Source organism: Microtus pennsylvanicus, chromosome 11 (assembly GCF_037038515.1).
Source record: "Microtus pennsylvanicus isolate mMicPen1 chromosome 11, mMicPen1.hap1, whole genome shotgun sequence".
Classification (NCBI taxonomy): domain Eukaryota; kingdom Metazoa; phylum Chordata; class Mammalia; order Rodentia; family Cricetidae; genus Microtus; species Microtus pennsylvanicus.
Window position 1 is genome coordinate 42,018,380 of NC_134589.1, and position 21,937 is coordinate 42,040,316.

A 21,937-nucleotide genomic window follows, 5' to 3' on the forward strand; every position below is an offset into this window, starting at 1 on the left:
GCCTATGGAAAACTAGAAAATTCACAAATATGTAAAAACTAAACAAAGTCTCAGCAGATAATGAATTAAAAAAACTCATCAGAAGAAAGAAACTAGAAACACCTTCAGGTAAAATAAGGTAATGCATCATGCAAGGGCCGTGCTGAATAAAACTTAAACCCATGAAAATAAGAAAGCTCTCAAATCAGTAACAGGACTGGAAAAATAAAAGGAAGCTAAGCCCAGAAGAAGCACAGGGCAGGGATGATAAATATTGAAGAAGAGATGAATTTAACAAGACATACAATAGCAGTGGAGGGAAAAAAAACCCACAAAAGTTGATTTTTTAAAAAGTCAACAAAATTTATAAGTTTTTTGGGGTAGATTTTAGGCGGGGATGGAGGTGGGCTAGAGAAATGGCAAAAGCACTTGCTGTACAAGCAGAAGGAGCTGTGTCCAGATCCCAGAACAATTTAAAAAGATGAACATGGCCACTCCAAAAAAGTTGTTGGGACTTATTGACTACCATCAGTCAGGTCTAGGTTCAGTGAGAAGCCAGCTCAAGCAAGTCAGAATCAGAGAGATAAGCAGGCCACCATGGATGTGTGCCACCCATCATACATGTACATACACCACGCACACACACACAGAGAGCACTTGTGCATGCATGCAAGCTGAAATTAGTAAAGTCAAAACTAAATGTGGTGACATTACAGATTTTGAAAAAAAGACTATATTATAAAAATTATATACTAATAAACAGAATAAAAATGAAATAACAAATTCCTATAGGTACATGGTCTAGCAAAAGCCATGAAGAAACAGAAAGCATTAACAGAAATTTAAGAAAAATAAATCAGTAATAAAAGACCTCTTTACAAAGAAAAATCCAGAATCCTATGTTCATTTTGTAAATTCTATCAAACATTTTAAAATTTAGCACCAACCCTTCTCAAGTACTTCCAAAAACTTAAAGAGAAAGGAATATTTTCTACTTCAATGTATGAGGCCAGTACGCTGCCACACTTGGAAAGCTGAGGCAAGAGGATCAAACTTTCAAGGGCAATTCATATCAAAAACAAGGGGGAAGAAAACCCTACTCAGGCCTGTGAAGCTAGCAGGTATCTTGATTTCAAAGCCAAATAAAGACAGATCAAAAACAGGGCAATCTCAAGGGCAGAAAAAACCCACAAGCTAAGCCCAGTAGCAGCTTAAAATATTTGTTCAGGATATTTAACTTATATGTATAAGTGTTTAGCTTGCATGTACCTCACCATGTACATGCCTGGTGCCTTTAGAGGTCAGGTAGAAGAGGGCTGTCAGAGTCCCCCAAATTGAAGCTACAGGTGGTTGTAAGCTGCTACGTGGGTTCTGGGAACCTGGGTCCTCTCAAAGACAAACAAGCATTCTTAATTGATCAGAGAATTTTAAAATGAAAATCTTTTTTAAAAAAAAAAGGAAAATTTCAAAGACAAAGCCTACATAGAGAAATACACACAAAAGACCCTGGAAAAGGTGATCAATGTGTCAATTTAATTATGGATTGCTATATAGTTTAGCTCTAGATATAACTGTAACTAGCCAGCTTAAAACTGAGGGTGAAAGCCAGACATAATGGTGCACACTTTAATCCAGTTCTCAAGAGGCAGAGGCAGGTAAAAAAACTCTGTGAGTTTGAGGCCAGCTTAGTCTACAGAGATGTCCAGGACAGTGAGAGCTACATATTGAGAAGATACTCTATATTGAAAAAATAAATGAAGGAAGAAAGGGAAGAAGGAAGAGAAATATGAGAAAAGTGACTTTTTTCAATGAGTGTGAAATTTTGTCTGTGAAATATACAGTGAAATTTTCTTTGTTTCAATTTACTAAGTTTTTTTTCTTTTTTTACACCTATTTATTTTCTGTATGTGTCAGAATGCACCAGAGCATTTCTGTAGGGGTCAGAAGACAACTTGTAGGAGTCAATTCTCTTCTTCTACCATGTGGGATCTGGGATCCAATTTAGGTTATTAGCCTTGGTGGAAAGTGTCTGAGCAGCTTCTTTAGTCCTTCTTAGTGTTTTTTTTTTCTTTTTTTTGGGGGGGGGGGGTCTGCAGTTACAAGAGTTACTGCCTAATGTGGATGCTGGAAACTGAACTCAGGTCCCCCGGAAGAGCAGAAATTCTTACCAATAAACTATCTCTCAAATCCCTGGGGTTTTTTGGTTTGGGGGATTTTCGTTTATTGTTTTTGTTTTGTTTTGTTTTTTGAGACAGGATTTCTCTGTGTAACAGCCCTGGCTGTCCTGGAACTAGCTCTTGTAGACTAGGCTGGCCTTGAACTCACAGAGATCTGCCTGCCACTGACTCCTTAGCTGGCATTAAAGGCATGCACCACTGCCTGGCTAATCCCAGTTTTTTAAATTAATGCTAATAAGCAAAAGTCAAAGAAAACTTGGGAACACCAAAATCTAATGATTATATAAGATTTTTTAAAATTAGGTTATTTTAGCCCATAGGAAAGACTGAAACTTCTGAACTTTCATTAATTTTGTAGATATAAAATTGTTAGGATAAAAAATATTTCACAATGAAAAAACATATTAAATATATATTTCTAAAAACCAACATATATATTTCCAAAAATCGCCATAAAGCTTTAGAAAATGCAGTTTGCTATGTAATTTATTTGTAAATAGTAAGCTATATTCAATTTATACACATAAATATAAAGTTAAATTATAAATTCTAAATATATTATAATGATGAATAAAGCAAAGTACAAGCTTAATTAACAAAAATGATCAGTTAATATCACTCAGTACTAAAAAAACAGAGTTCAGAGCCTTCAGACACTGAGTATATTACTCATCCTTTTAAATAAACTAACTTGTGAACATGACTTTGCTAAGGCAGCCAACTGCTCGACCCACAACGGCTAGAACTAAAATGTACACTTGAGTGAAACAGCTGCTTCCCATCAGAAAATGACAGCCATTCTCTTTGCCCTCCTCACCTTATTTATGTTGTTCTCATCAAACCCCTCTTTGGATATATCCTGGATTATTTCTGGACACAAAATGAGGAGAATGATTTGGAGTGGCCAAACTGCTGCTTTACGTTTGGTGCTTTCAGCAAAACCGTCCACCAAGTCAAACAGCTTTTCTGCACACTCTATGTAAAAAATACAAATAGTAAATGATCTTATTAGATAAGAAAATCCTTAGCATTAAATTCAAATACAGACTATAAGAAAACAAAACAAACAAGTAAACAAACAAAAAACCCAAAGATCACAGTTTTAAAAGAATGTGTGAGAAAGGCTACCTTGACCCATCCTATAAAAGTCCACATTTTAGAATGGCTTTTGTCACACTATTAGGGTCTTATAAAAGGAACAAAAAATTGGCAGCTTCAAAAAAGAATTCCCCGCTCCCCAGAAGTTTCTATTCTCTGCTATGCAGGTATCCCCCCAAAAATCTTATTCAAAAATAAAAATAGTATTTCCTCCTCAGACAAACCTACCTAAATATAAAGTTCTCTCTCTATTTCTCTCTCGCTCTCTCGCTCTCTCTCTCTCTCACACACACACACACACGTGCTGTGAGAGAGCTATCAATATTCAATCACACATGAAGGACTAGAGCTTTATTTAAAACTTATTACCTACTTGCTCCAAGGGGAAAGGACTGGAAATAATACAGAAATAGGAGAGAAAAATCGTAACTCCTATTTGAGGAACAGCTGACAATAAAAGATAGAAAAGCCACTTTTAAAACAAAGTAAGCGAAAAGCAGCATGTTTTACCTCTAAGAGCTTAACAAAGACACACGCACCCCTCACCCCACACACAGTCATTCGGCTTACCAGCCAGATCAGTCTGCGGAATTTGGTATAACTTTGTAAATTCATCCGGATAGTTTTCTACCCAGTTCCAAAAGGCCTATGAGTAACAAAATATGTGCTTTTATATGAAAGCAGTCAATATTTCCAATATATTACATAGCACAGAATCTAAACTTTCTACATAAAAATACTGTACTGCATTCTTTTCACCATGCAATGTAAAACTACCACGAGATCTGACTTTCCTATATCAAGGTATAAACACAGCACACTTTGTACCTGACACCAGACCTGGGTGCGCAGGAGGCTGGGGCTTACCTTTTCTAGGCTGTTTATGACTGCTAACTGGGCCACCTTCTTCAGGGCTTTAAATTTAAATGCTGTTTCTGGAGGGAAAAATTTTGTTTTATTAACTCTTAATTATTTAACACAAATACAATTGAGAACTATTATAAAATAATTCTTGCTTTGGTTTTTTTTTTTTGTTTTTTTTTTTGTTTGTTTGTTTGTTTGTTTTCAAGACAGGGTTTCTCTGTGGTTTTGGAGCCTGTCCTGGAAGTAGCTCTTGTAGACCAGGGTGATCTCGAACTCACAGAGATCCGCCTGCCTCTGCCTCCCAAGTGCTGGGATTAAAGGTGTGCGCCACCACCGCCCAGCTATAAAATAATTCTATATACTATTTTGCTTCTTCTTCTTCTTCTTTTTTTTTTTCAAGTTTTTTCGAGACAGGGTTTTTCTGTAGCTTTGGAGCCTGTCCTGGAACTCGCCCTATAGACCAGGCTGGCCTCGAACTCACAGAGATCCACCTGCCTCTGCCTCCTGAGTGCTGGGATCAAAGGCATGAAACCACCAATATTATTAATAAGCAACTTAACAGTAAAAATAAATATAAACCCCAGACTCATGAGCTACATTGATAAAGACGGAAGAAAGTAAAAAGCAAACATGCCTTGAACTACAGGTTTTACCTTTGCTCTATTATTTCAATGTTTACAAATAAATAAATAAATAAATAACATGGGAATGGGCCAGGCGGTGCACGCCATTAATCCCAGCACTTGGGAGGCAGAGGCAGGCAGATCTCTGTGAGCTCGAGGCCAGCCTGGTCTACAAGAGCTATTTCCAGGACAGGCTCCAAAGCTACAGAGAAATCCTGTTTTAAAAAAATCTCTCTCTCTCTCTCTCTCTCTCTCTCTCTCTCTCTTTCTCTCTCTCTCTCTCTCTCTCTCTCTCTCTCTCTCTCTCTCACACACACACACACACACACACACACACACACACACACACCCAAAAACCAAAAACATGGAGATGGAAAGATGGCTCAGTGGTTGAGTGCACTAGACACTCTTCCAGGCAACCTGGGTTTGATACACATCACCCACATGGTGGCTCAGGCACCCTCTTCTGGTCTCTGCAGGCACCAAACAGCAGACACTCACAAGCTACACAGACACGTGTAGGCAAAATCCCATGCACGTAAAATAAAAATAATAAATCTTATTTTTAATTAAAAAAAAAGCTAGTCACGGTGGCAATATCTTTAATCATAGCATTCAGGAGGCAGAGGCAGGAGGATCTCTGAGTTTGAGGATAGCCTGGTCTACATAGTAAGTTACATATAGGACAGAGAAGCTCAGAAGAAAAAGGAAAAGAAAAAACTACAGGGGCTGGAGAGGTGGTTTGGCTGCTGTTTCAGAGGACCTGAGGACAGTTCCCAGAACCCACATCACACCATCTGCAACTTCAGCTTCACAGGATTCAACACACTCTTCTGGTCTCTGAGGGCAGTGTAGAATATGCACACAGACACACACATAACAAATCTTGAAAGAAAAAAAGGAAGAGGAAAGAAAGAATGAATGAAAGAGGAAGGAAGGAATGTTTTCCAGTTGCACATCTAAGTAAATTTTAGTATTCCAGTATTATAAGTAGCACTGGTAAACAGTGTACTTATATAAAGATTTTCTACATTATTATTTTCTTCAAGGTAGGCAATTATCTAGGAGACAAACAGTTTGTAAGGACTCTTGATGAGATCTGCAGAGCAGATTTTCAGAAAAATTGTCAACTGAACATAGCATACTGACCATCTGTGTTATGTCCTTGCTCATCACTGTCTAACAGGGCAGTTTTAAGTCTGCTAACCTATTTAAAATAGATTATACTTTATTTTTGATCCTTTTCTTAATCTTAAGGTATCATGCAAAGAAATGGGCATCATTATGGCACTTTATGAATATTTGTCATTCTATATAGCTCTCCATCACTATCCCTACCCTACCTCCATATTCCCTGCCTCCTAGTAGGCTCTCTGTTTTCCAAACCAAGCAATCCACCCTTCTGCTTTCATGCGGTATGTATTTCATTAACTTCTGTTTCTCCCTCTTAGGATCCACTTCTTCACCCCATCACGAACCACTTTGTAACCTCCCACATACAACTTACCCCTTTAAATCTAGGTTCCATATAGGAAAGAAACATGATTTGTTTGTCTGAATCAGGCTTATTTAACTTAATGTTTTCTAGTTCTATCCATTTTCCTGCAAATGTCATGACTATATTTTTCTTTATAGCTGCATAAAATTCTGATATATATCATGGTTCATTGATGTTATGAAGCACAATTAATAAAAATTCACAGACAGAAATTTTCTGACCTAAAGGTCAGAAAAGCAAAGCAGACAGGCACTGGCTCTTACCTCTACCTCAGTTCAAAATGGCTATCCTCCAGGAATCTCAAAATGAGACTGAGAGCTATCTCCTCCCATTTTATAATCCTCTCTGGTTCTGGAGGGTGTACACCACTACCTCCTGGTTTCTAGGGCAAACTAGTGTGGCTACTGGGATTAAAGGTGTGTGTCATCACTGCCTGGTCTGTAACTCTGGCCAGTGTGGCTGTTTTACTCTTCTGATCCTCAGGCAAGCTTTATTTATTAAAACGCAAATGAAATGCCAATACAATTCGCTTTTCTTTTTAATAAAAAAACAAAGGAAAAATATGACCAATCAACACACAACTTCGCCATATGAAAAGGTACTTCACCAAACTCTGAGTCAAAGAACATACAAATATTTCTTTGATCATGGCTACAGTGATTATCTATACTTTTCCATTTAACTATTTTTTAAAATGCCACGTTCTCATTGTTATCTTCTGTTCCAGTTACAGAACAATGGGAAGGAAGGAAGCTGGTTAAAATAACTCTCGTAGGCAGTTTTCTGCTGGCATTTCTTTGTAATTTGAGATTTGTGGATATAAGGGATCAGACTACCCTAGCCTTGATAAGTGAATCCGACTCCTCCTCACCACAGCCTGCAAGCTGCAAGTGACGCTGAGAGATACACTTCCTAGTGAGATCCTTGAAGCATTAGCTGCCAGCTCTAATGCCTTAAGGGTGAGGTTCTCCAGAATTTCAGCACTGTGCATAACAGCAGCAGCACCTACCTATCCATGCTGCCTGTGAACATGGCCCACAAGCAAGTATATAGCTCTCTAGGAGCAAGAAATTAACTTGGCCTTGGCCTTACCACCATCCTTCCCAGCTTTCCCTCCCAATGCCACACAAATGCCCACTGTTGTAGCTATCACAACTCACTGTACCACATTTTTTTGTATCCATTCTTCTCTTGATGGACATTCAGCCTGGTATCATTTCCTGGCACTGTGAATAATGCGGCAGTAAAAATGGATGTACATGTATTTCTGGGCTATGCAATATAGTAGTGTATCTAAACCATACGTCTATTACTGGATTTCTGAATAACCCTCCCAACTGATTTCCATAGTAGCAATTCAAATTTACATTCATAAAAGCAGTGAATAAGGGCTCCTCTTGCATCACGTCCTCACCAGCATTTGTTTTCTGAAGATAGCAATTTCAACTGAGGTGAAAAAAACTCTGAAAGCAGTTTTAATTTACATTTCCCTGATTGTTGAACACATTTTCCAAGTATCTACTGGTCATCTGTACTCCTTCTATTAATGGGGACTATCTCTTCAGTTCATAAGTCTATCTATAGACTGAATGGTCTTAGAGTTTAATTTTAACAGGTTCTTTATATATCCTAAATATCAATCCTCAGCCAGATGTGAGGTTGGCAATTTTTTCCTCCAAATCTGTAAATGGTCTCTTCAATCTAGTGAGTGCGTCCTATGCTTGGTGTGTGATTCTATTTGTCAAATCTTGGTACTGTTTCCTATGCTATAGCTCTTTTCAGGAAATTCTTGTCTATGCCTATTTACTGAAATGCTTTATCTTTGTCTTTTTTTTAAGATGTATTTATTATGTGTATAGTATGTCTATACGCCAGATGAGGGCACCAGATCTCATTATAAATGGATGTTAGCCACCATGTGGTTTCTGAGAACTCAGAACCTCTCAAAGAGCAGTCAGTGCTCTTAACTGCTGACCCATCTCTCCAGCCCCTACGCCGTCTTTCTACATTAAGGTTTTGGTATACTGATTCATTATTGTGCAATGCAAGAGATACGGACTTATTTGCATTCCACATATAAAAATCTAGTTTCCCCAGCACCATTTGTTAAAGGGGGTACCTTTTCTCCAATCTGCAAAGCAGAGGACTCATGAAGCCTCATATTCTGAAGGGTTTATCTCACCTGAGAAAGTAGTCTTCCCACTCCTAGTGGAGGATGCATCCCATCCCTTGCAGTATTTCCTTCTGTACCTTTGCCTGAGGAAATTAATACTTGTCTACAAACTAGCTGTGACTTTCCCTTAAGAAGAAATATTAGGCAAGACCATACTAAGATCCCTCAGTACCCACCAAAAGTAGCCTACAAAATACAAGTAGAATCAAGCCTAAGCAGGCTCCTAAAGGTAAAATTCGTAAGAAGGTGTGCTACACCACTAGAGTGTTTAATTCATTCAAACAGAAGTCGGGAGAATATGTATGAGAATAGATCTTTAATGATGTGAAAGGAACATAAAACTGGATCAAGCTGAGCTTATTGATATGGACCCACTGAGTGAAAGTCCTAAGTGTAATATTGAAATTCTCATGGTTTAAAAAAGGTGTCAGAAGTTTGACTGGTTGATTGAAGCACTTGGCACAAGACAATCACTGAAAAAAAAAAAACTGGGGATACCTGGTGTCCCTTGGCTTAGCATTGATGAAGAGATTTTAGGGCTTGTACCATATAATATGGTGTACCATATAAAACCCAATCCTCCACAATGGGAAGGCCCAGAAGACAGCCTTTCACTACTCCTATAAGACATAAAATTATAAGAGGGGGAATAAGCCATTTGAAATCTTTGTCATAGCTCTTTTCCTTGTGCCAGACCTTAGGGTTGGAGACACTGATGCTCCTATTTTTATTATTAACTTGGAAAAGTTAAATGTGATGGGCTTAATTGGGCTCCCATAGTAGAAGGAGCCAGGTAGCAGCAGTACTGAATTGCCAAAAGTAAGGAGAACATATTTACATAATAAGCAGCACAGACAAAGTGGCTTTTATGATGGTATGACTCCTATGGAACTTTTGGTACTGGCTAGTCATGATACTTCCAGGAATGAATTAGATAAGAAGCCTACTATGTGTTTATTGTACATCTGTATAAGAAGAAAAATTCCCAAACAAACAAAAGAAAGAGGGCATCTCAGCCTATGAACCAATTTCCAGACTTCAGTTGGTCTGACGACCCAGAAGCCCGTGAATGAGAAGGCCAGGTCCCCCTGAGGACCTTGCTAAAATACTTAGAAGTTTTACTGTTACCCTTTCTCTTATTCTTTCCTAATGGACCTATGACCTTTTACATGAGTCTGTACTCTGAAGAAAAGGAAACAATGAGACTTTCCAAGGTCTACTGGATATTGGTTCTAAACTGACACTGATTCCAAGAGATCTCAAATAGCACTGTGGTCCTCCAGTTAAAGTATGTGTCTTAGGGGCTTAATTTTGGCTTTAGTCCAACTCACAGAGGTCAAGTGGGTCCCCAAACTCATCCTGTGGTTATTTCCTCAGTTTGAGATTATATAATTGGCCAGGCAGTGGTGGCGCATGCCTTTAATCCCAGTACTTGAGAGGCAGAGGCAGGTGGATCTCCGTGAGTTCGAGGCCAGCCTGGTCTACAAGAGCTAGTTCCAGGACAAGCACCAAAAGCTCCAGAAAAACCTTGTCTCAAAAATCAAAACAAAACAAAACAAAAAAAGAATATATAACTGATATAGATATACTTAGAAGTTGGCAGAATTTCTACATTGGTTCCCTGCAAAAGATAGATGGATCATAGAAAATGACAACTGACTATCAAACTTAATCAAGGAGTGACTCAAATTCCAGCTGCTGTACCAGATGTGCTTACTTAAATGGATTAACACACATCCTGGTACATAGTATTCAGCTTTGAGTCAAGCAAATTCCTCTCTCAGTATCTGAACAACCAGAAGCAATTTGTTTTCAGATGGCAGGGTAAGTAATACATACCTTTATAGTTTTACCTCAAGGATATGCTAACTATCCACTCCTGTGTCATAGCTTAGTTTGAAGGGATATTGAGCATCTCTTCAGAAAGTATCACACTGATACACTACATTAATGACATTATGCTGACTGAAGCAAGTGAGCAGGAAGCAGCAACCACTTTGGACTTGTTTGTTAACACTCATGCACACTGGAGAATGGTAAATAAATCCAAATTCAAGTTCTTTAACCTCAGGAAAATTTCTAGAAGTCCAGTGGGAAGAAATATGCAGAAATATTCCTTCTAAGGCGAAGGATAAGTTATTGTGAAGGATAAGGTGAGCCTTCCTACCAACAATAAAGACACACAAAGCTTAGTGGGCCTATTTGGTTTCTGGAAGTAGCATATTCCTCACTTTGTTTTGTTATTCTGGCCCATATACCAAGTAACTCAAAAAGCTGCTAGCTTTGAGTGGAGCCTAGAACAAGAGAAGTTTCTTCATCAGGTCAAGGCTGCTGTGCAGGCTACTCTACAGCTGGACCATATGATCCAGTAGACCCAATGTCACTTAAGGTGACTCCTCTAGATGAATCACAGAAGAGACTCTTGTGATTTGGGAGCAAGGATCTGTCATCTATAGACAATTATTCTCCCATTAAGAGACTGCTCTTGAAGAGACCACCAAGTTATCATGTTATCTGAGCTACCTCTCATGAGCTGATTACAAGCTGAACATTACTGATTTCTAGCCATAAAGTAGGATGTGCGTTAGTCTATTATCAAGTGAGAGTGGTGTATATTGTGGTCAGGTGCAATTAGGTCCTGAGGTCACAAGCAAGATATATCAAGTTGTCGAATGCTATGGTTTCTACTCCTGTTACAATGCCTTCTGCTTCCAACCATGCACCTATAACCTCATGGGGTGTTCGCAATGATCAGCTGACTGAGGAAGGAAAGTTTAGGACCTGGTTTATTAATGGTTCTTTCTACACATTATGTAGACAGCACCTGGGTATAGACAGCTGCTGCATAACCCCTTTCTGGTATAACCACAAAAGATACCAATGAAGAGAAATCTTCAATGTGAGGAGAAGCTGGAACAGTACATATGATTGTACATTTTGCTTGGAATGAAAAATGGCCAGGTGTGATTTTCTATAAAGGAGATAAAAGTATACAATGGAAAAAGGAGAGCATCTTCAACAAATTGTGCTGGCAAAACTGGATGTCAATCTGTAGAAGAATGAAAATAGATCCATATCTATCACCATGCACAAAACTCAAGTCCAAATAGATTAAAGACCTCAATATCAGTCTAAACACACTGAACCTGATAGAAGAGAAAGTGGGAAGTACTCTACAATACATGGGCACAGGAGACCACTTCCTACGTATAACCCCACCAGCACAGACATTAAGGGCCTCATTGAATAAATGGGACCTCCTGAGACTGACAAGCTTCTGTAAAGCAAAGGACACTGTCACTAAGACAAAAAGGCAACCCACTTACTGGGAGAAGATCTTCACCAACCCCGCAACTGACAAAGGTCTGATCTCCAAAATATATAAAGAACTCAAGAAATTAGACTGTAAAAGACTAATCAACCCAATTATAAAATGGGGCACTGAGCTGAACAGAGAATTCTCAACAGAAGAAGTTCAAATGGCCAAAAGACACTTAAGGTCATGCTCAACTTCCTTAGCGATCAGCGAAATGCAAATCAAGACAACTTTAAGATACCATCTTACACCTGTCAGAATGGCTAAAATAAAAAACACCAATGATAGCCTTTGCTGGAGAGGTTGTGGAGAAAGGGGTACACTCATCCATTGCTGGTGGGAATGCAAACTTGTACAACCACTCTGGAAAGCAGTGTGGCGGTTTCTCAGGAAATTCGGAATCAACCTACCCCTGGACCCAGCAATACCACTCTTGGGAATATACCCAAGAGAGGCCCTATCATACAACAAAAGTATATGCTCAACTATGTTCATAGCAGCATTGTTTGTAATAGCCAGAACCTGGAAACAACCTAGATGCCCTTCAATGAAGAATGGATGAAGAAAGTATGGAATATATACATATTAGAGTACTACTCAGCAGTAAAAAACAAGGACTTCTTGAATTTTGCATACAAATGGATGAAAATAGAAAACACTATCCTAAGTGAGGTAAGCCAGACCCAAAAAGAGGAACATGGGATATACTCACTCATATTTGGTTTCTAGCCATAAATAAAGGACATTGAGCCTATAATTTGTGATCCTAGACAAGCTAAATAAGAAGGTGAATCCAAAGACAAACATATAGGCATCCTCCTGAATATTAACCTTCATCAGGCGATGAAAGGAGACAGAGACCCACATTGGAGCACCGGACTGAAATCTCAAGGTCCAAATCAGGAGCAGAAGGAGAGAGAGCACGAACAAGGAACTCAGGACCGCGAGGGGTGCACCCACACACTGAGACAATGGGGATGTTCTATCGGGAACCCACTAAGGCCAGCTGGCCTGGGTCTGAAAAAGCATGGGATAAAACTGGACTTGCTGAACATAGTGGACAATGAGGACTACTGAGAACTCAAGAACAATGCCAATGGGTTTTTGATCCTACTGCACGTACTGGCTTTGTGGGAGCCTAGGCAGTTTGGATGCTCACCTTACCAGACCTGGATGGAGGTGGGTGGTCCTTGAACTTCCCACATGTCAGGGAACCCTGATTGCTCTTCGAGCTGATGAGGGAGGGGGACTTGATCGGGGGAGGGGGAGGGAAATGGGAGGCGGTAGTGGGGAGGAGAAATCTTTAATAAATAAATTAATTAATTAAAAGAATAAGAAAAATGGACAGGTGTATGATTGCTTTCTAACACATGGGCTGTACCAATGGATCAGCTGGATGGTCAGGGACTTGGAAGAAGCATGATTTAAAAGTTAGTGAGAAAGACAACTGGGAAGAAGTCTGTAGACGGATCTCTCTACATGGGCAAAAGATTTGAAGATACTTGTGTCCCATGTAAATGCTCATCAAAAGGTGACTTCAGGAGAGTGGAAGTTCAATCATGAAGTAGAAAGGATGGCCCATTCTGTGGACAGTCAGCTTCTTTCTCCAACCCTCTCTGTTACTGTCCATTAACAAAGTAACCATGGTGGAAAAAAAAGGAGGTTATACATGGGCCTGACAACATGGACTTAACACTCACTAAGGCTGCCGTGATTACAATTGTTGCTGAGTGCTAGATCTGCCAGCAGCAGAGACCAACACTGAGGACCAGATATGGCATGAGTCCCCAGGTGACCAGCTCGAGACTTGGTGGCTGATAACACTAGACGAGCTCTTCCATAAAAAGGGCAATGCTTTGTCCTTACTAGAATAGATAACTTACTCTGGTTATGAGTTTGCCTTTCCAGCAAATATTCCTTCTGCCAATACTACCATCCATGGACTTACAGACTATCTTATTTACCATCATGGTGTTCCACACAGAACTGCTTCTAACCAAGGAAATCAGTTAACAACCAGAGAAATCTAATAGTGGGCTGACGTTCATGGAATTCACTGGTCTTAGTATGTCCCCTACATCCTGAAGCAGCTGTTTTGATAGAATAGTGAACAGCTTTTGCAAGACACAGTTATGATGGCAATCAGGTGACATTACCCTGGAGGGCTAGGGGAAGGTTGCTCCAGTGGCAATATATGCTTTGAATCTGTATCCAATATGTGGCGCAGGTTTTCCCATAGCCAGGATTCACTGATCCAGGAATCAAGGGGTAGAAATCAAAATGGTTCCACTCAGTACCAGTCCTAGAGTGATATTTCCCACTAGGAAAGTTTTTGCTTTCTGTTTCAATGATCTGAAGTCTGCTGGCTTAATAGCTTGTTTTGGGGGAAGGGGATTGGGGAGCTTCTGTCTAAGGCATAACATACAATTCCATTGAACTGGAAGCTCAGACTTCTTCCTGGCCACTTTGGGAATCTGATATACTTAAGTCAACAGGCTTCAAAAAGAGGGGAGCTGCCAGCTGAGCTGTATGACCTCTTCTGTATGGTTCATCTTTCTTTCCAACTATCCATTCACAATCTTCATTTCCAGAGTACCCTTCTTCCCTTCTCATATACACCTAGTATTTAAAGTACTTGAGATGTTTCAGGCAAGTGAAGGTCACAACTGGTCACATCAGAGGTGGCCCCACGTTGCCAGCTATGCATTATCCTTGAATGACAGTGCACTCAGAAGAGGCTCCAGGCACTCTCAGGACTGCATTTGCAGTACAAGATTACCTGTATCTCCATATAAATACCAAGGATACATTTTAAGCTCATCTTTTATAAATTTATTGTCCACATCTAAAAAGAACATTTTATCTGGAAAAGACGACTCCTCTACAAATCACTCTACCGTAAAAGTCCCAAAGCAAAGCCAGCAAAACATTGCCCAAGGACTTTTAAAGAAGGGATACCAGGTTCTACATTTACATAGAATGTTTCTAAAATAGAAATGAGTCCTTTTATACTTATACTCTTATAAGCATATACCTCTTTTATATAAATATACATATGTATACAAACACACACACACATACATACACCTCTTATACTTATCTTTTAACTGTGATTTCTTTTTCTGAAAATACAGATGAGGGTGGGGAAACACAAATACAAATGGGGAACAAACTTGTTCCCCAAATCTGTTTTTTTCTTTACTCCTAGTTCTTGACATGAAATCAATGGCATTACTTCTTTACTTCTCTCTTTAGTCCTTTCATCTTCATCATTTTACCCTTAAAATACTATCAATGTGTACAACAACCTAGTCTCAATCCCAATGTGTGTATACTTAATTACTTCCACTCTACAATTTGCGTGGATTTTTTTTTGAGACAAAGTTTCATGTATCTCAGTCTAACCTCTAGCTAATTCCTTATACAGTTGAACTTCTAATCCTCTTGCTTCTACCCCTGAAGTGCTGGAACTGCAGGCATGCACTATCAAGCAGTTTACATGGTGCCAGCGATTGAACCCAGGCTTTAGGGAAAGCAGGCAAGCACTCTACCAACTAAGCTACTTCCCCAGCCATGTGCTTCAATTCCTTATTGTATATCTTACTGACAACTGAGACTTTGTAGACCTAAAGCTCCATTTATCAATTAGTTGGCCATTCTGTTCTGTCCTCAATCCTTTCTCTTTTCTTCCCCCTCTCCCAGACAGGGTTTCTCTGTAGCTTTGGAGCCTGTCCTGGAACTAGCTCTTTGTAGACCAGGCTGGCCCCAAACTCACAGAGATCCGCCTGCCTCTAGTCCTTTCTCTTTTCTGCTTTAACTAAATGCTCTATAATATTTCGGGATTCCTACACATAATTTTATGTATTTAAATTTATTGGCAATGCTACATATCCTAACCAAGTATTATTATACCTCCAAAATAATAACATTGACTCCCATATCACTCATCCTATGGAGACCTCTACCACACCCACATATCCTCAATACCGTGACAGAAGCTCATGTCACATAATCCTCCACTAATCCTCACTACAGAATGGTTTCCAGAGAAAACATGGCACTCAAAGCTTAAGCTTCTTTTTTTTTTTTTTTTGTGGTTTTTTCGAGACGGGGTTTCTCTGTGGTTTTGGAGTCTGTCCTGGAACTAGCTCTTGTAGACCAGGCTGGTCTCGAACTCACAGAGATCCGCCTGCCTCTGCCTCCCGAGTGCTGGGATTAAAGGCGTGCGCCACCACCGCCCGGCTAGCTTAAGCTTCTTAAGGACATGTTCAAAATTTTATTAGCCTCTCAATCTCCAGAAATTAATATGGCTTATTAAATAGTTTCTAAAAAAAATTCTTGTTGAAGTGAATACTATTACTGTAATTATTAACCACAGAAATTTTCCAATTCTTTTGCTATTGTCATCTAGAACTAACTTTATTTGCTTTTTATGCATGAAAGTGTATCACAAACATGCCTGGTGCCTGAAGAAGTCTAAGTAAACATTGGAATTCATGTAATTGGAATTACAGATGGATTAACCACCATGTGGGTGTTGGGAACCAAACCAAGGTCCTCTATGAGAGCAGTAAGTGCTCTTAACTGCTGAACAACTGTCCAGCCCCTACAGCTAACTTTCAAAAGCCTAGTTAACACTAGCTTCATATTTTATAGACTTATCTGCATCTATTCTAAATCTATGCTGACAGGGAAGTGCATTCAACAGGAGAAATATGAAGCTGGAGAAATGACTCAGTGGCTAGGATGCAAGTTGATTTGTATGGACCTGAGTCTGCTTCCCAGAACCTACACATGGCAGCTCACAACAACCTGTAACTCCAGCTCCAGGGAATCCAACACCCTCTTCTGCAGCCCACAGCACATACACATATAAAAATAATAAAGATGAAATCCTTCTTAGAAACATGAGCAAGTAGTCTCAATATAAATTAAATCATTCTTCTCTACTCTTATTTTATCTTATTTGGACATGGAGAACCATCTCAATTACTTATCATGATTTAGGCATCACTAAGAAAACTACTGTTTTAACCAAATCCTTACTCATGAATAACTTGGACTAGATTTATTTCCAAAATGTCACTATGATGGCTAATCTTCACTGTTAACATGACTGGGTCTGGGCATATCTGTGACTGAGTTTCCAAACAGGTTTAACTGAGAAGGCAAGGCGCAGAATTAATAAAACTAATTAAATAACTTCTTGATTTTTCAATAATAATATCTGAAATTACTTTTTTGGTACAGTTAGGGATCAAACCCACAGATGTGGGTTTGTTATATAAGCATTCTACTACTGAACTACATCATAACATGTTCTTTTCTTTCTTTTTTTAGTTATTTCTCCAGCCCCATAAATTTTTTAAAAATTAATCTTTAGGGTTAGCATACAAGTAATGAGTTTCAACATGTCATTTGTCATCTTCATGCATATGTGTTCTCATTACTACCCTCCTATTTCTCCCCCAATGAGTCCTCTCTTCATCTTTCTTATTTTATGTAGTCAGTAACTCATTTTTCACCTCTCTTAAAATCTCATCCTTCCCTCACAATACCCTTTCTAGGAACACACTCTTGTATGCACACAATTTTAGGTATAGGTTCTGCATGAAAAAGAAAGGCAAATAATAAATATGATCAAAGAATATTGATAGAACAGAATTTTACATTATTGTCCCTACATAAATACATCCTAAAAAGCTAAAGAGGGGCTGCCAACAGTGCTCTGTATAAAAGCACTTGCCACACAAACCTGCTAGAGTTCAATTCACTGAACCCAAGGTGGAAGGAGACAATCAATTCTACAAAGTGGATCTCTGACCTCCACAACAGCATTATAACATACAAGTCCTCATATACATGTATAGAATAATAGTCTTTTTCTGTTTTTTTTTTTTAATTGGGGGAGGGAGGGCAGGTTGTTTGTTGGTTTGTTTCAGGGCAGTCTCATTATGTAGCCTTAGCTGCCCTGAAATTCACTCTATAGACCAAGCTGGCCTCAGACTCGCAGAGATCCATCTGCCTCTGCTTTCCAACTGCTGGAATTAAAACCATGTGCCACCACCGCCTAGAGACACAAACTTCTTTACAAGCAAAACTGTAACTGAAGAAAACTTTCTATTGCCAAGATTTAAAATATTCAAGTTTTCAGCCAAGCCTTACACACCCTTAATTCCAGAACTCAGGAGGCAGAGGCAGGTATTTCTGAGTTTAAGGATAGCCTGATCTACAAAATGAGTTCCAGATCTGCCAGGTATAAACAATGACCTTGTCTCAAAAATAAGATAAAACTCATGTTCTCTACTACATTATATTCAAATGTCCAAAAATCAGTCAGTCACGTGCATTACTGGCCATTTCACATGAACATGCACACTATAAATTCTACTTTGATATCCATTTCAAACAGAATTATTATATTCATAATACTGAGATTAATTATGTTAACTGCAAATATATTATACATGAAAACCTACCCTTCAGAAGTCGTTTTAATTTTGCACAATCCACATTAATATACTGTAACAATTCTATATCATGGACATCAACATTGTCTTCTGAACAAACAGTCAACTCCTGTAACCTGAAAATAAAAATCAAAAATACTTTACAAATTTAAGTCTTAGAACAGTCCAAGATTCTGATTCAACAGATGAAGGGCTTGTGAATGAAGACATTTTAAGTAAGAACATACTTATTTTAAAACTAAACAATACAAGCAATTTAAAGAACATGATGAAAAATGATATTCCAGTAAACTTCACATCCATATATTTAAGACTGAGGTTTGAATTCTATTTCTTACATTAGCCACAGCTCTTTTGGAAAAATTAGTTAATTCCAAGATTGGAACAAATTTTCAATGTGTCTAGGTCTTTCTGAAATTGAACACAAGGAAATTAGTAACTACTGTAGTCAGGCCAAAACTCATACAGCTGTACAACTGGAGTCTCCCAACTGTCAAAATAATTTGAGCATCAAATTTTCTTTTTTTAAAAAAAAATTATATTATTTATTATGTGTGTGTGCTTGCATGCTAATGCAATCAGAAAACAAATTGTGGGAAGTGGTTCTCTCCTACCACCACATAGGCTCCAGGAACTGAACTCAGATTGTCAGGCTAGCAGCATGCACCTTTAACTGCCCAACCAAGGATACTACACAAAGCACCCTAAGAAAAGCATGCCAACTCTTTGCTTGCCACTCTGCTAACAACAGACCTATGTATCAAGTTTGTCACAAAGCACTGTGCCTTCCCCAACCCACCTTCCCCCAGTCACAGTTTTACTGTTGGAACCCTAGAACCTTGTGTTGCCATGGCAATGGCTCGGCTCCCTGTCACTAGCCCTGGGAATGTGCTTTTGATCAATGAGAGGCAATTCTTGTAATTTCTTTTTCACTTCAAGGCTCATGGGAAAAAGAGTATTTAGGCTAGAACAGAAGCTAAAAGAAAAGGCTAGAGGATTTAGAAGTAGGACAGGAGAATTAGAATAAAAACAGAACAATAAAACTGATGCGGAAAAGCACAGAGTGAGAGATTCATTTTGCCCTCAGATCCTAAGTCTTTCGCTAGCTACACCTTCTTCTCTGAATCCTGAAAATACGTTCAGGCTGGACCCCTAAAGGCTCTCACTATGGACTAGACTTGGGAAATCAACAAAAGTTGTCTATACATGAATTACTGCTGCCCAATCTCATAGAACAAGCCTTGGGTGACTTTAGAGTTTTCAAAGAAAGGACATTTACTTTATAGAACAATATACTTACTTAAAAACTTCATGGAAATATTGTTATGTTATATAAACATTAACAATTCCTGCATGGATAGACTAACTGCATTTTTCTTTATTGTTTTCTATCTTCAATTTAAGACATTTCTTCAAATAGTAAAAATGAAAGGGTTTTTACTTTCTATAACTTTCCAGTTTCCTATTTCCCTGTTTGTCACCTTGCTGACTCTCTCAGCATATAATGACTCAGAATATAAAAATATGCTTACTCAAAATAACTCCATGGAAATGTTGTTTTGTCACATAAACATTAACCAATAATATTAAATAAAATTTTAATAGTCACCTACTATTGTCACCTACTATCATAATTATAGAACAACATTTTTATTAAAAAGATTAAAAACCAGTTCTTCAACACTGGACCAAAAATCCTCAAATTTTGATATATATTCTCATTCACCTTGCTAGGAAACAAGAGTGAATGCAACAGAAGCCCGGCTGGTACAAAATTAACAAGCCAAAGACAGAGGAATCGAGGCATCAAAAGGATTGTTTCCTCCATATTTGTCTTTTAGTTACTAAATCTCTAAGTGCACTGTATTATACCTTTCATTTTATCATAATTAAGAATCCATTAGACAGTACTTGTACAAGAAAGACAAACCATTTTCATGAAAGAAACTTGCAGATACTTTATAATTTGATCCCATTGAGCACCATTCTAGACTAATTTCTCCACCTATAATGATTAAAATTTTGACTTACGAGTGAAGGTTTAAACTCTAATTTTTATTTCATTTTTTTCTACAATTTATTTTTAAATTCATATTGTGTGTAAAACAGGGAAATGCATGTGTATCATGGTATGCATGTGAAGGTCAGAAGACTACAGTGTGGTGTTAGTTCTTTCCCATTTCTACATGGAATCCATGGGTAGAATCCATGTTGAAGAGGCTTACTCAGCAAGCGCCTTTACCTACACCAAGTGAATTCCCTACCCCAACACATTTTTTTCTTTTTGTTTTATTTAAAGCACATTTTTAAAAGTTTGTTTGGTTTTATGCATATGGGTGCCCACATATATATACATGTGCACCACATGTGTGCCTGGTGTCCAGAGAGGGTGTTGAATTATCTGTAACTGTAGTTATCAGTCAACTATGCGGGTACTAGGAACCAAACTCAGGTTCTCTGCAAACTCATGTTCTATACCACAAGCCATCTTTTCTGCCCCTTACATTTTTTTAAGCACTGAATTTAAAAATTTCATAAAACACAGTTAAAAAAGAAATACTGAAAACACCTGATATTCTGAGACTAATGTAGATCCTGATGCCTATCTGGCTTAGAAATTTGGGGTCTTCCATTATTTGACACAATTCCTTAAAATTTTTGTTTGTTTCTATGTAGGAATTTTTGGTTTTGTTTTTTAAGACAAGGTCTCACTGTGTAGCCCTGATTGGTTTCAAACTCTCTATGTAAAGGCTGGCCTTGAACTCACTGAGGTCCTCCTGCCTCTGCCTCGCAAATGTTGAGATTTTAAAGTTGTGAGCCACCACACCAGGACAATACCTTACTTTTGAGTGGGATTAACTTGTGTGCCTGCAGCTATCTTTCAACATCATAGTGAGAATAAAAGCAAGATAGCGTATACTGTGAATACTCAATAAATGGTACTGCTTCATATACACTTAAAACACAGTCTACTTTCCAGAGAATTCTACTTTGCAATTACTTCCTTTTACTTTGATAATATCTACACATCAGTATTTCCAATATAACTCTAAATATTATATAATTAAAATGTCAAAAATACATAAAATTTCTTCAAACACCCAGATAAAAGTCATTCTATTAAGTATGTTTATGCAAACAAGAATTTTAAAATTTATTTTACTTAATAGCCCCACATGATTTATATACACTAACCTTGTAGAAATGCGACTAAAGACTGCATTGAAGTTGTTGCAGCTGAGAGAAAATAAAACCCCAGAAGCAGAATTCCGAAGTTCAGCTGCATGTTGGTTTCCTTCACGACAGGTGTGAAGAAAATGGCAGATTTCTGGTAGTAACTGTTTGACCAGCATTGTTTCATCTAATCTCATTGTGTCCTTTGGTTGCTGAAATGGAAATAATCACATAATTCTAAAACTTTAACTATACCTGCAAACATTTCCAGTTACTAGGTTTCAAGCGTACAGAGAAGCTGAAATAGAAGGAACACCTACACCGCCACTTGAATTTAACAACTGTATCATTTCCTTGAATATGCAACATTTGCCTATGTATAGTCAATAAAGAAGACACCTTCGCCCTGTCATTACAATTGAAGCCCAACCCTCCAACTGGCCTCACTGGCTCCGTATACCTGATTACTCCCTGTTTATCAGTTGATCCCTGCCCTTTGGGAAACCTGTTGTTCCCTGTGAGTTCTCAATGGACTGCATTCTTATTCACTAGTAAGTACAGTGTA

General features: G+C 38.4%; 1 protein-coding gene across 6 annotated transcripts in view; it reads right to left on the reverse strand.

Annotated features, from left to right (window-relative positions):
- The window catches only part of Nf1 (neurofibromin 1), a 262,777-nt gene that overhangs the window by 191,265 nt on the left and 49,575 nt on the right, over positions 1-21,937 (reverse strand). For all 6 annotated transcript variants that reach the window (XM_075991447.1, XM_075991443.1, XM_075991442.1 and 3 more), the window contains exons 4-8: positions 21,394-21,584; positions 18,208-18,314; positions 4,122-4,189; positions 3,825-3,900; positions 2,974-3,131 (exon numbers count right to left, since the gene is read on the reverse strand). In XM_075991447.1, coding sequence (XP_075847562.1) covers positions 2,974-3,131; positions 3,825-3,900; positions 4,122-4,189; positions 18,208-18,314; positions 21,394-21,584 — 600 coding nt within the window. The remainder of the gene's footprint in view (positions 1-2,973; positions 3,132-3,824; positions 3,901-4,121; positions 4,190-18,207; positions 18,315-21,393; positions 21,585-21,937) is intronic.